General features: G+C 43.2%; 1 protein-coding gene across 2 annotated transcripts in view; it reads right to left on the reverse strand.

Annotated features, from left to right (window-relative positions):
• lrig1 (leucine-rich repeats and immunoglobulin-like domains 1) overlaps positions 1-14,779 on the reverse strand; it is an 86,664-nt gene that overhangs the window by 64,321 nt on the left and 7,564 nt on the right. Inside the window, exon 1 of one of the 2 annotated variants that reach the window (XM_039772187.1) lies at positions 3,769-4,569. The exons of the other annotated variant lie outside the window; for it this stretch is intronic. Within the exon in view, the coding sequence (XP_039628121.1) occupies positions 3,769-3,959 (191 nt within the window). The 5' untranslated portion in view covers positions 3,960-4,569. Of the gene's footprint in view, positions 1-3,768; positions 4,570-14,779 lie in introns of those variants that run through there. 2 annotated transcript variants of the gene reach the window in all.

Genomic DNA, 14,779 nt, shown 5'->3' on the forward strand with positions numbered 1-14,779 from the left:
AATGCAACAAAAGTGTAACGGACTTTGGTCAAATAAGCACCCACCTCCAACTCTTTTCTTTAGCAGAATCCTTCTTTCATTGTTGCATCCTTTACACAGATAAGACAGGTACAGATCTGCACTGCACTGACGGACTTCATATCATCTGCAGGAGTGTGCAGAACGATCAGGTCACTGGTAGTAAGCTGGACGTCTGATATTTGTGAGTCACAGATGATCAGTAAACCACTTTTAAAGCTTAGTCGTGATCAAGCCAAAATAAGTGAATACTTGAGCTTTGACACTTGTAACAATCTACTCAAATATTAAAAAAATAAAATGATCTACGCAAAAATCCAAGGGGAAAAATAGGTTTCCAATTATGTCATTTGGAAAATTCAACACAAACAAAATTGGGAGTAGCATCCCCTCAATTTTATATTTTAGGAGTAAACCACAAGACAATGATTATATTTTTATATTGTGTATGTTAAAGAACCATCATCAACAAATCAAATCAAATGAATATATTGAACAATTATTATAAAAGTAAAGTTGAATAAGTCAGACCCTGCAGCTGCATGAATAAAAGATAAAGTGCCACTTCTGGTTAGCAGAAATAGCCTAACAATTGATAGAAATCTATGTTTTGTACCCAACACGTGTATGCAAAATCTGGCTGACCTAAGTGAAAGTGTACTCAAGTTATCGTGTTTACACACACACACAATTCTAAAAATGGCATTTTTGGACTCGGGGAAGACTAAAACACAGATTCATCAAAATCTCAAAATGGAATTTTTGGATGATTCCAATATTTTCCCTGTACTTCATATACAAGAAAGTAAAAAGAAGTGTCCACTGAGGTAAACAGCAAAAGCTGTAGGACTGTACAGTAGATTCAGAATCCTGAAATAAGCCTTCTTTAGAGTTACAAAAGAAATGAAACTGCCATCCCTCTCCAATTTGATGGCTTTCAAAAGATGAGAATACTTCTATCCACAAGCTTTTCATCCAAAATCAGCAGCTTTTGTTCTCCCTTCTCAGTTACCTGGCACATTTCTGACGTTTCCAGTAACAGTCAACTCTATCAATACTGATGAGCCAGTATCACACAATCAATCTTCATTTTTTGTATGGTGTCATTAATAGTTGGCACTTAAACACAGCCAACAAAACTACAATGCAGTTATCTGCAAAACGAACTAGACAAATATTTAAGAGCTTGCTTTGAAAACCATAATAAAGTACACAAAGAAACTTCTATAAAAGTTAATTAAACACCAATCGAAAGAAATGAACTGCCAACCACAAGTTTGCCAATTCAAACCCCACCTGTGCCCAAGCAAGAGCCTTAACCTGGCAGTATAAACAGAACTATCCATTTATTGTTAAGTCGCCCATCAGCTCTGGTGAATATAAAGTACCAGAGGAAGGGCTGTTCAATATAACACAAGGATGCCAGTCCAGTACAATGCCACTAACTCCTTGTATGACTCATTAGCCCTTTACCCACCACAAAGAGTAAGAAATACTATACTATACTATGCACTTGTGATTTCTAGGTTGCTTTGGAGATCAGCACCATTAGCCTAGCCATGTACATATCAGTTAACTAAGGAAATGTTGGAAGAGAGGGAAAAACTCTTAAAAACGACATGCACAACCTTGCCAAGGAAACAAGCAAGGCAAGACAAGCCACTCTGCTGCTCCGAGAAAACAGCTGCAGGTTCGCCTCAGTCTGGCTCATAGATATTCCCAAAACAAAGCAAGGGGAACATTACTGCCAAAAACATGTTAACCAAAAAAAAAAAACACAACAGTCCTGACTCCCTGACAAAGGGCTTGTCAAGTTCGGTTCCTGAAAGGATACATTGCCTGCGGGCTTTATACCCTTTATTATTTTTTAATTGGAAGCCAATTCTTATCATAAATGAACCACGTTCTTTAATTCCAGAGCTTGTTGAAGTTTGTTCTGCCACGTCAGACATTTATATCATCACTCATTTCATCAGAACAGGGGCACATTTGCACCTTTTTTCTCTCTCTCCTATTTTCCCAAATGCTTCACCAAAATCAACAAGAGTGCAAATGCAACTTAGCTAGCTATTGCATGTCTGATGGTTTGCAATTGTTAACTTACTGGTAGACTAAAGAAAAAAAGCAATTAAAAACTGAAAAGAGCCGTTTAAGAATAAAAGAAGCAATTAAAGCATACACACTGTAAGCAGGAATAGTTGGCTTCTAATTATGAAATAGACAGGAACAAAAGCCTGAAGCCACTGGGATAGAATTTGACAAACCTGCTCTTGAATAAATGTCATTCTGTGCCTCTTTTTATACTGGTAATGTCCTGCACTGCACGATGATTTTATAACAGATGACAGGTCGTTCTGCATCCGTACTTCAGAGCAATGCCATAGAGGAATCATTTATAGTCCCCAAAACAGCCCTCGCATGAAGTTTCCTGAAACAACTTTTATTTATTTAGCTCTATAAATGGATTCTTAAATAGATAACAGATTTGTGAAATACCAATGGGTTCCTAATTTTAAAAAGACCCCTGCAGCATACAACAATAAATGCCAAGTTCAAGTTTTCATAATCTATCTGAATCCTGTTAAGAGGATTCCAATACATTAATGATCCTAGTTTTGTCCACTTGATTGCTACAAAGACATTTGTACACTGGGGAAAATGTCACTTTTACCACTGAGGCTCGGTAATAAATATGTATTATATTATTTTAACAAATAACCACCCTCTCAAACACAAGCCAGAATAACTAAAATGGAAGAAAACTTCTGACATGTCCAAATGTAAAAACAGCAGTCAGTCACAAAGAGATAACAAATTATATTAGAAATCTTTTTAAAGCCCCAAAAAACAACTTCATAGCCAAAGAACTCCGAATGAAGTCAAGCAATGGAAAACCATACAAGCCAACAAAACGCCAAGAACCAATATTTAGTACTTTGTTCTCTTACTAAAAAAGTAAAAACAATCGAGAATACACGTTTGTTACATGTAACAACTTAAACATTAAGCTTCAAGTGAGGACATTTACAAGCACAAAAAGCCTCAACGGTCTTAATGAATTGATTAATATGGCACGGGATAAAACCTCCTCCAGCCATCACAATAAAAACCACCAGTTATGTTGCAGAAAGACGGACCAATTGTCAGATGCAGTTCAGAGGACATCACCCACAGGTGACAGTCACCAAGAGTGACCCTGAGACCATCTGACAGCTATCTATAGCCCATGGATTCATTGTCACCTCCCGCACCTCTCTAGGGACATGTTATGTTAAGAGCCGTTTGTGCCACAATGAATCCACACCATTCAGATCTCCGCTCTTAAGGAGTTTCAGTGGATTAGATCTCCAAAATAACGGGCTAGCAGAAAATGACGAGATACAGAGGCTCGACATAAACTTCTGTTAAGGTCCCTGAAGTCATCCAGGTGAGAGAGCACACCAATCAAACATTCTTATGTAAGAAAATGACCAAACACTGATATCTTTTAAAAAATCGCTTATTTTTCGTAAACTACTTTAAACCTGAAACAATCTCAAAAAAATCTACAAAGAAGAGAACTCGCTTCTAATAACAGAACCAACAATAAAGCCCATGATCTGAACTACCAACATCTGCTCTGCTCAGAAAGTTGTACCGGTTCGGCAACAAATATAAAATCAACTTCTCGTTTCCCTCGAAAGCTTCCCGAGCCGAGACACTCCGATTATTCACACGCGAAGAGCCGCCGAGGCCTGGGGTCGGACTTACAGGGAGACAGTAAAGGAGGGCAGACTCCGCGGGACGTCAGTCAACCCTCGGCCGCTGCAATCCACCGCTAGTCCGTTGCAAGTGCAGTTGGGCGCGCAGGTGAGTCCAGATTGGAACAGGAGCTCCACGAGCAAGACGAGACGCGGAACCCAGCGAAGAGGCGGTCCGGCTGGTCCCGTCGACGCCGCCATTTTGTATCCAGAATCGCGCTGGTCCGGAACCCTCGACTCGCCTCACACTTCAGGGGACAGTTGTCGTCAACTTGCAAAAAGCGCTCCTAGTCCCAAGGATCGTGTCGCTGCCCGCCGGACCAGTCCCCCGAGGTGTTCGCACGAGCTCCCATTGCACAAGAGAAGGTGCTGGCAGTTTACAAAGCGGCTTGTCCGATCGCCAAAAATCTCAAGTCAAGTCGCCAGCACTTGTCCTTAAAAGGCCGACTCCTCTGTTCCGTCGGCTCCCACCGTGGCACATCCAACTTTACGAACCGTGTACTCCTGCAGAGTTGCTGCGGCTTTGTTTCGCGGAGTCCCCACTGCTTAGCCCTCTAGCTTTTGTCTCAAAGAGTGCCTGGGGTCCGAGGCTTTGGCTACCCGCTACCAAGTGCGAGTTTCCGACTTTTCCATCTAACGTGGTTCATGTAAGCGGCTCCGCCTCCATATCGTGCCACTGTTCCAACTCCGGGGGTCTCCGATGGCGCTTAGCTTATCAGACAAACATCGCAACAGCCTCAATCACAGCAACGCAATTATCACCGCAATCATCCATTCCCCCCGATGAAGTCCCTCAGGATCGCGCACACATTGACTTACGATGATTGGCTCCGAACCACGTTGGCTTGGGCGCTGAGTTTTGGGCCCGCCCATACTGTCCTCCGATTGGATCGCCTGTGCTAGAGACTTCGTCAGACTGCAAGTACTAGAATACGATTTGCGTCGGAAGGCGTGTCACTTAGCAGCAGGCTCTCGACCGGTATTGAGTGGTTGTCAATCAAAGCTTAACGACTCCGCCCTTATTTCCCACCCCGGGTGAGAAGCTACACTCGGATCATCGCGCTTTCTCTTGGCCTTAAAGGGGAAGCGCGCGGCGGGCGGCGCAACAAGCGGAGCTGCGAAGGGCGCTCGAACCTGCCAGCCTACTGGCGTGGCGTGGCGGGCTCGTTTGTTCACTACAACTGCATTAGCGGGTTTATTCCTTTGAATCATTTACTCTTGGTGAACACGGTGCGGGTGACGCTGAATCAATGAAAGCGAAGTTTTCGATCTAAATATTCCCGTTCTCGGCTTTTTGAAATAGAACTACAAGCGGGAAATGTTTTAATTGGAAGGCACTGAAATGTGTCAGTAACACTCGTTCAAACAAAAACACACGTTTTACGCACTGAATGTATTAAAACGCGCATCTCCGCGTCGCGGGTTGGGCTTGAAGACCACCATGAGCACAAATACGGAAGGAGACCTGGCCGGGACGAAACTCCACGCACTTTATATTAAGCCGGTTTTGAATGAAGTGTGCAAGGATCTTGGAATTCTTGGGAGCTAATCCAGTCTGCTTGGACACGGGAGAACATGAAAATTCCAACTGGCTTAGTTTTTATTAAAAAGTGAGGAGTGGGAGGCATGAAAACTACAATAAAATTACAATACTTTAAAGTATTTAGCTATTTATAAATAGTACGAAACGAAACAAACAACCCGATGCCCACCTCGTCCTGTGGTAGTGTAAGATGTGAAAGGTTTTGGGGATAATGGACTGCACTGCACTACGCAGCTTGTTGTTTTTTGTACTCTCTGATCACCCTGCTTATTTCATGGCTACTTTGACAACAAAGAGAAGAAACTGTCATGTGCTACCTACAGTTAGCAGTGAAACTGTCCTGAATAAGGGTCCCAAATTAAGAAATCCCAACTGATTCCAAAAGCACTTCAAAAATGTCCACTAGAGGGGGATATCACGTCAAACCCAATACAAAATATAAAGATAATGTTCACAAAATGCTCTAAAATGACAATGAAGCTCTGTAAAGAACAAGCAGCAAAGGCATTACCCAGAAACAAGAAGGCAATCCAATGCAAACAAAGTTCAAATACAGAAGTCCAGAAACAGTCAACAAAAAGATTAATAAGGTTAAAAACACATCTAGAAATTCAATTAATCAAAGAAACTGATGTACATGCACACAACCAAAAATAAAAAATACGCACATAAATAAAAAAGAATCAAAAATGAACCAAATATGACACAAAGCACAACTCTGAACCCCAGCCAGAGGAGGAACCTTCACTGAGACATGAAAGAAGCATTGCCTGGTGTGAGCGATTCCATCAAGGTAACATCAATTCCCAGAGCCAGATGAAAACATTGGAGCGGTTCTGACATAAGAGACCATTCAGCTCACCAAGCTCGCCAATCATATTCTCCAAAATAACACCAAGTCAAGATGTGAAGGTTCCTAAAGTCTCACCGTCTACCACACTCTTTGGTCATTTATTTTATGCGTCTAATCTGTGAGGTTCAAGGAGTGTGTCACTGAAGTGTTTGGGAGCAACACTGGAGCACATCAAGGGACAGTCCTGTGTGCTTTTCTCTTCCCTCTGTAACACCTCAGACTTTATAAATATGACAGCAGGTCACGTCACCTGCAGATGTTCTCAGATGATTGTGCACTGATGGGGTGCATCACTAAGGGGGATGAGACAGAGGAGAGAACTTTGAGAACTGTCTGCAGCTCGGCATCAGCAACACTTGGAGGGTCTCCACATCAATGACAAGCTGGACTGGTCTCATAACACAGAGGGACTAGAGAAGATAGGGCAGAGGCAACACTGCACTCCTTTAGAGTCCACTCTTAAAAATCAAGGTGCCAAAGTGGTCCATTAAAACGATGCCCTAGGGAAACCATCCAGATTAAGGTTCCAGAAAGAGCCTTTATTTATTTCAATCTTTACAGGTTTCAGAATTATCAGTAATAAGATTTTTGTGAAATCCCAATGGGATCCTGATTTTAAAAGGACTCATGCTGCATACAATAACACCGGCTACGTCTTCATTTGTTAATATCCTGTAGTACGTAGTGCATTATACACTAAATATTTATGCTTTGTCCACATATTAGGAACCTTTTCAAACCCCAAAAATCCAGCATGATATTGAAGAACCCTTTCCGGCATGAAATGGTTCTTAGTCCAACAAAGGGGCTATGAGGAACCTCACAGCCCAGTAAAATGCAATTAAAGGACTGTTATTCTTAAAGAATGTGGGGAGTGACATCCTTCACATGTTCTATAACTCTGTGATGGCCAGTCTGTGGTGTGGTGTACTGGGCCAGTCACATCACAGCAGAAGAGACCCCCCAAACCAATGAGCTGATTAAGAAGGCAGGATCAGTTATGGGACACACTCTGGAAACCAGTGGAAGTCGTAGTGGCAGAGCACATGAAGACATCGCTGACGGCCATTATGAGCAACGCTGCACCTCCCCTCCGTGACACACCAACACCGAGGACTTTGAGCCAATGAATCACTCAGCAAAACACAACTGGGGCTCCTTTATACCAACAGCAATACGCCTGTATAGCGCCTCACTGGGACTGGGACGGCCAAGTCAGACGTTTTCTTTCTTTTTAGTCATTCTGGTGTTTATTTGAGAGGGGTTTATTGCTTGTCATACTACAATAATAATTATTATTTCATTTACCTGAGACACCCAAGGACCCCAGCTACGGCGTATGCTTATGTCCCCATTTTGTGCTGTCGTGTGTGTGTCTCTGTGGATCACCCTCCAGGCTCGTCTAAAACTGGTAATACCACACTGTGCGGACAAGGGGCTCACGCTAACCCTCTCCTCTTCTTTTCCCTCTGCAGCAACGAGATGACTCAGGGTGAGAGTAACTAATTCTGTCCCTTCCAGTCTTCTGGCTTTAAAGACACAGTCAGTTTTGACTCAGATGGGCTAAAGGATGGAGTTCTGAGTTCCTTAAAAAACTGCACCAGAGCAGACGGACTTCTTTTGTTTTGCAGCTGCCTGTGACAGAGGCGAGTATAGTGGTCCTATTTGTTTCATTTTGGGACTATAATTAAATGGGGACGAGCAGTTTGACACCTCAATACTTATTCTGAGACATGCAGCGCAGTATTTCCACTACAGTGCCTGCCTTGTTTATGTGAAGTATCATTTGTCTTCTGTTTATTGTAAATACTTCACTTGAATCTGTCTTTCTGATTACTGACACATACCTGTTTTCCTAACCACACACTTTCTTTACCCTTTTCCTGGTCCTTTCCCTTTCTGACTTTAACAGCCACACTGGCAGTTCATAAGCAAACAGAGAAAAAGGCAAAAAGATCCACCAAAAAAAAAAAAAAGTGAATCCACAGCAAACCAAATCCACAATGCAAAGACAACAGCAAAGTGGTGAAAACCAGAATATCAAAGGAAAAGTCAATACTTACAAACTCTAAACAACACACAAAGACGACCTGAGGGAAGCCATCTTATATCGCAAATGTAAAGGTGAAAGGCGGGCCTTCAAGTGTGATGTCAAAGCGGCCACGCCTCCTTGGGATCCACCCAAAGAATACAGGGCACATACTGTATAATAAATGTCTAGGAGTGAAAGTGTGTGTGTGTGTGTGAGAGGTGGAGTCGGTGTCAGGGCTCCGCCTCCAAGGACACAGAAAACTCGCTTAGCCGCTAAGAACACAAGCGGGACCAGCACGTCAGCAAAACAAAACCTCTGAAGACAGACAAAGTCGCTTAGCTGCTAACACTGGCAAAACAGTATCCCTTTTACTTTTTCTCCCGCCGCTAATGCACAAGCGATGTGAGTACATCAGCAAAACAAATCCTCCTAGGAGAGAGACGCCCAGAGCAGTTCCTTTCAATTACCTGACATCTCTATATTTCAATTTTTTTTCTGACGATTTCAATAGTTTCTAGGACCCCGGGATTTTTACAGTACAGGCTTACACAGTTAGTATTGCATAAAGTTAAATGTCTCAATAGGAAACAAGTATTACCAAAAATACATAGAAACATGGAAAGTAATACATCAAAAATAACAAAAAAATGAGAATAAAACAAAAGGACAATACAAGCCACGGCTGAAACATGACAAATACAGCCAACAGAAGGGGATGCAAAGGAGGTCCGTCCAATTCAAGGGATAACCTCCCAGAACAGACCACGACTTTCGTCAGCACACACATCCTTAGACATCAGCCTAGTCTCACACACAGTGTTTCTGAGTGCCATTATGAACAATGCTGCACATCGTTCTATGACTCGCCAACGACAATACGCCTGTACAGTGCCTCACCCGGACTGGGACTGTCAAGTCAGAACTTTTCTATCTTTTTTGAATTGTCTTCTTTGTTCACACCAACGTGTGTGTGTTTATTTAAAGAGAGCTTCTGTAAAAAGCCAAATTTACCCCTGGGGACAAAATCTAAAATAAGAGTATCTTTGTGTAGTGCATTACAGTGCTCAAGCTGACCCCAATGGGGGGAATGGTGAGCTGACGACACAGGAGCCGCTGAGTTCAGTTTCTGGTGACTCGGAGGGTACGTGTGATGTGAGCCTGTGCCTCTGATGGCTTTTGAATGATGTGGCCTCCCATCCAGGGTCAATGCTTACCTTCAGCCATTCACTGCAATTCTACGCTAACCTGTGTTGAAGAAATGGGTATTTTAAAAAAAGGATCGGCAATGATGATGATGATGATTATAATGCAAAGCCCTTTAAAAACCAGATCAATAACAAAATTATACAGCTTTGAAATTCTTCGTTCCAATTATGATGATTACTCAAGGCGCCATTAGACCTTTCTTCATTTCATACAAGAAGCCCTTAATGCTTTCCAAATGGTCAACACGTGAAGATTTCGCTCCTTTCTAAAAACAAAATGGTCATCTGTGTCAAATATGTGTGTCTTTGGACTGCACTGACATGCATGGTTCAGATTATTGATGAATGTTAACCAAACAAGCCACAGCACAATATCTTGTATTATTGTCAGCCAAGGCCCCAGATAAGTCATGTTTTTCTAGCAATTAATCACCCAGGACTGGGAGCGGCTGGCTTGTGCACCTGCATGTCTGCAGGGTCTCTTGAGTTTCCACGCAATGCTTTTTATTAAACTGAAAGAGGAATCTGCAAAGCACAGCATAAAACATATTTGGTAAAAATTGTCAAGAAGCACTGACCTAATTTAGAAGCACCTGCGTGAGGTGACCAGGTGGTGTGTTCAGATTCCATGATGCTGACTTAGACATTTTTCTATGTGATGTAATGATAAAGAGGGACAGACAGAGAGAGTTCGTAGGGAGCCAGGGACCAACCTGCTACCCCATTTAATACACAGAAAAGCTGAATAATGAAAGGCATTCAAACACAATGTCACACAATATCTCGTGTCTTTGGCCAGATATACATGATGTCTCCTACAGTGTTTCCAGATTACCTTTGTCCTTGCAGCTCAGTGCTTGTCAGATGAGTGGTCCCAATTGAACTCCCACTTCCAGTGCCATCATTCATTAAATAAGGCCAAGTTTGGGAGAGTTCAGCTATTTCAGTAAAACTAGAAGTGACATCAGGGTCCACCTCGGGACTTGTCCCTCAGGTGAAAGTGAAACACTTTGGTGGTCTCTTAGGTTCTTGTTTGACCCTCGCAGCTGCCCCTAATGCACACACGTGTGACAACATTTATCTTTGCCTTTCTATGTTGGTGACAATGGGGCATCAAAATGTGTCATTATAAGCTGAATTTTGTTGGAATTGTATTTTTATGTGTCGGGAGGTCATATGCTGCATTCAAGTGCCATCAAAGCTCCAACTTGTCACTTTTCAGCTCCTCACTTCAGTGAGTTCACGTGAATAACAGTCCGTCTTGTCAGAGAAATGTGTGGTCATTGTTGGATGTGTTACTTGGTCTTCAAAAAATACAACCATTAAAGTTTATTCCAGAATTTCTGGCTGACCAGGTATGAAAGGTGAAATGTAGAACAGGATAAGAGGTGGGGACCTCTGAGTACTCCAAAAAAAGTTGTTTGTAATAAATTGAACAGAAAACAGAAAGCATGGCTCCACCATCCAGCATATTGTCATTGATAAGGTGCTCTTCTGGGATGAGATCCGTCTCCTCCAGATGCAAGTCCCTGAATGAAGAGCGACTTCTGGGTTGGACTCCATCGATAGAGCCGGCTGGGCAGAAGGGACAGGAGTTCTGGATTCGTCCCGGAAGTGATGTCAGACTTCCCCCCGCACATTTGTCATGTGCTGCACAGAGAGACCACGTGAACAAACTGAGCTGGGTCCTTTACCTTCGCTTGGCTCTGATGGCACTCTCTTAAGTGTGCATGCTGGACACAGGGTACACCTTTTATTTTATGTAATTGTCAGATGTGAAAGATCAGCGTTATGGCACAACTCGGAGAACTCAGGTAGCTTTGTTTTCTTCAAATTGTCCGACTCGTAGCTCTGAGTTTGTATGCCATTCATGTGGTAATCTGAAGTTGGAGACTCAGATTTACCAGCTGTCCGATAGAACGTGAGCTCAGCCTTAGTCCAGATGCAGGGCTGTTAACAGAAGTCATGCCAATGCCATTAGCGCCGCGATGGATAAATAAGCCCGTGTCTATGTCCAAGGTGGCAAATTCTCATGCCATTGTTAATTGTAGCTCTCTGAAGGTTGGCTACCCTTTGACCAGAGGCATTTCATCCACTAAGGTTTTTACCAGCAAAAAATTAGAAATATAAACGTACTGGAAAGTGAATACTTATATCCCTGATTAGTTTAAATACATTTTATGTTTAATGTGTTTGTCAAGGAGGTTGTTTTTTGAAGAATGTATAAATTACTGATTGTCAGTTATCTGTTGGTGCCGTGGGACATCTGCCAAGAGAGCCTAAGGGGGTCTTTTCTGCCTCTCCTGATTCAAAGTAATGTACTTTTCATTAGCCAATCAGCAGGGCACAAAGGTGTTAAGCTGGGCCAGTGAAGGTAATACCCTTGTCCAATCAAGTGGCACATTCCATCTGTATGAGGTCAAGTCATTTATGCCAATGTAGTTCCAAGAGGACTTCAATTCCCAGAAACCAACAGGAGTGCACAGGGGCTAAGGACGTCTGAATCTTAAAACACAAGTCAATGAAAATGAAGGCAAAAGATGTCTCCTCCATTAGCACCAGTGACTGGGTATTAATTAAGAAAGTGAATGAAATCAAAACCTGCAGCCACTGAGGCCATCCAGGAATTTAACACCCTCAATGTAAACCTAAAATACATTTCAGACATTAAAGGGCGCTGTAATTGGGACAGAGTGCAGACCCTAGAATGACACAATAGTCGACACAGTCAGGGATACTGATGGCAGTAACAAAGTTTATACAGTAGAGGGTGATGCAGATGGGAAATCCAACAGTAAGAGAGATCAGACACTAGGGGGCACTATAATCAGGGGTATAATCGGTGACAGATTTCAGACACTATAGGACTATGTAGTCAGGGATATCATCAGTAACAAGAGTTTAGACACTAGAAGGTAAGCTGACCAAGTGTCCCATATTTTCTAGAATTGTCCTGTATTTCCCAGGACAGTCCTATTTTTATGTATCGTGTCCCATTTTATTTATAGCATCCCGGAATGTAAGAAAATGTCCTATTGTAAACCCTGCTATAAACCTCCACAGAGGAATGCTCTTCAATGTAATCTGCGTCTAGCGCACACACTGGATTAATGATTTGTGTCCCGTTTTGTAACCATGAAAATCTGGTCAGCTTACTAGGGGGCGATGCAGTCAAGGATAATGCAGTTCACACAAAAGATGGTGATGTCATCAGTGACAAAGTTCAAGATGCCATCAGTAGAAAAGTTTGGACACTAGAGGGCAGTGTACTTGCAGATACCATGAGTGACAAAAGGGAACCATCAGTAGCAGAGTTCAGACACATTGGGGTGCTGTATAATTGGGGATGCCATCAGTGACAAGACTTTAGACACCAGAGGGCGATGTGATCAGGGGCACCATCATTTCAAGGTACACTAGTTACTTCAGGTAATGAAGACACAAGTGAGGAGGTCAGGTAACCCTACTCACTAACAAAAGAAAGCTCCACGAGTAGGAGCGTGTTGCGCAAGTCAGAGTTTGGCTGGACTCTGTACACGAGACATTAAGGACCCTAACACCTATAAACATGTTGAGTGTTTTTTGAAATGTTGTCCTCTGATGAAGACAAGGTTCTTGAAGTCTTCTTGAAGAGCTCAAAATGGCTGTCATGCCAGTCAGAGACAGACGTCAAGGGTAATCACAAAAGACAAGAGCAAGTCTGAGGCATTGACTGGCCTGCTTATTTCTGTGGAAGTTAGCTCTGCCTTGCACCCAATCCCACTGGGACAGGTGGTGGCTCCCGAATATCTTGATTTAGATCAAGTAGGTCTGAAAACACATGGAAGTGCAAAGCAAGAGCATCACGTTGTGAGCGACCATCTAACCCTACCTTGGTTTTCTTAACCCACTTATTCCAAACACTGGACAGAATGGCAGGAATTACAGAGCACATTTGCTCACACCAGGCATGCTTGGAGGTGTCTACAAACTGTGGAACACGAGGAGAACATGAATCTCCACACTGGGTTACTGTACAGAAGGTTGGCGTGATGAGGTATCTTTGTTGGACATTTTCTTCACATAAACACCATCCTCCTTTTGGGGCTCTGGCCGCGCCAGCTCTTCAGCTACAGCGCAGTTGGGCTTGGGCACCCCAGGGAGCATCACACACTGTGAATGGCTGATCTCATCCACTGGTGCTTTGAAGATGCTGTACGTCTGCCAAGTGCACAAATGTGGGTTTTCCATGCTGGAGTTCAACGTGTCCGCCTAGCAAGTCATTCATTTGGGAGTCCACAGACAAATGAAAAGAAGGGGGCCAAGCAGACCAAACTGGGATGCAATGTTTGACACATTAGGTTGATTCAGTTTTACTAGATGTGCGTTCATGTTGGTTAACTTTATACTTGTAGATTTATGTGAGCCCCCATAACGCTACATAAGGATCAAGTGATCTGAACCAATGGCCTGTGCAGGCCCACCATTGGCTTTATCCCCCTTGTCTCAGCAGAACCTGGCAGACATTCAAGTGACCAGGTGAATGCTCACTGTATGTCACATATGGTGACGACAGGTAATCCCCGGTCACCACCTCCACCCCCCCATCAGTTGAAAACAGCTTGCTCCGGCCTTTCATATTTTTCCACATTGCTGATTATTTCAGCCAGTAATTGGCCAATTTATCACACTTGTCTGCTGCTGTCTTCAAAGATAACGAAACATCTGTTTTAGCCATTCATCAACAATAAAACGGAAAGGCGTAAAAGAGAGAAACACACCATCATCTCTCTAAATAGCTAACGGCTGAGCCCGACTGTGCTCTGGAAATGCCTGGCTAATGGGAAGCAGAGCTACTTGGCGCATTGGCACCCACATGGAGGTGAGCAGGATACCATTGCACCCATAGGTCAGATCATGTCAAAACACAAGGCGCTATGTTAGGTAGGGACAGAAGGCATTGCCTGAAGCAGAGGAAAACAGGACTGGGCTCTTGTCTTTATGGCATATGGCAATGCCAGGTGCTCAGTTGGTAAGGATTTACTCACCAATATGGCTCATGACTGGGCATATATGTCCATCTGTTTACTGAACCTGCGTAATCCAATTTTATGGCCAAAGAGTCTTCAAGTCAGGTGGTAGTCCTGTAGGTGGCATCGCATCATCACAGAGTACGCTCATTCGTGTGGGTCCAAGTCACCACACAGCAATGTGAGATGAACGGACAGAGAAAAACCCACGTGGACCCTAAGGAAATGTGCAAACCCACAGCCTGACCCACAATTCAGCTGGAGAAACACAGAGAGGCCATGGAAAGAGGCCACAAGACCTTTGGGCTGATAGGTGGCAAAGAGAGAAGCAGGGACCTGGGTGACATTTGGCAGCACAATAGTTTTTACTAAGTATCCA

The sequence above is a fragment of the Polypterus senegalus genome, chromosome 12 (genome assembly GCF_016835505.1).
Source record: "Polypterus senegalus isolate Bchr_013 chromosome 12, ASM1683550v1, whole genome shotgun sequence".
In the NCBI taxonomy this organism is placed as follows: Eukaryota; Metazoa; Chordata; class Cladistia; order Polypteriformes; family Polypteridae; genus Polypterus; species Polypterus senegalus.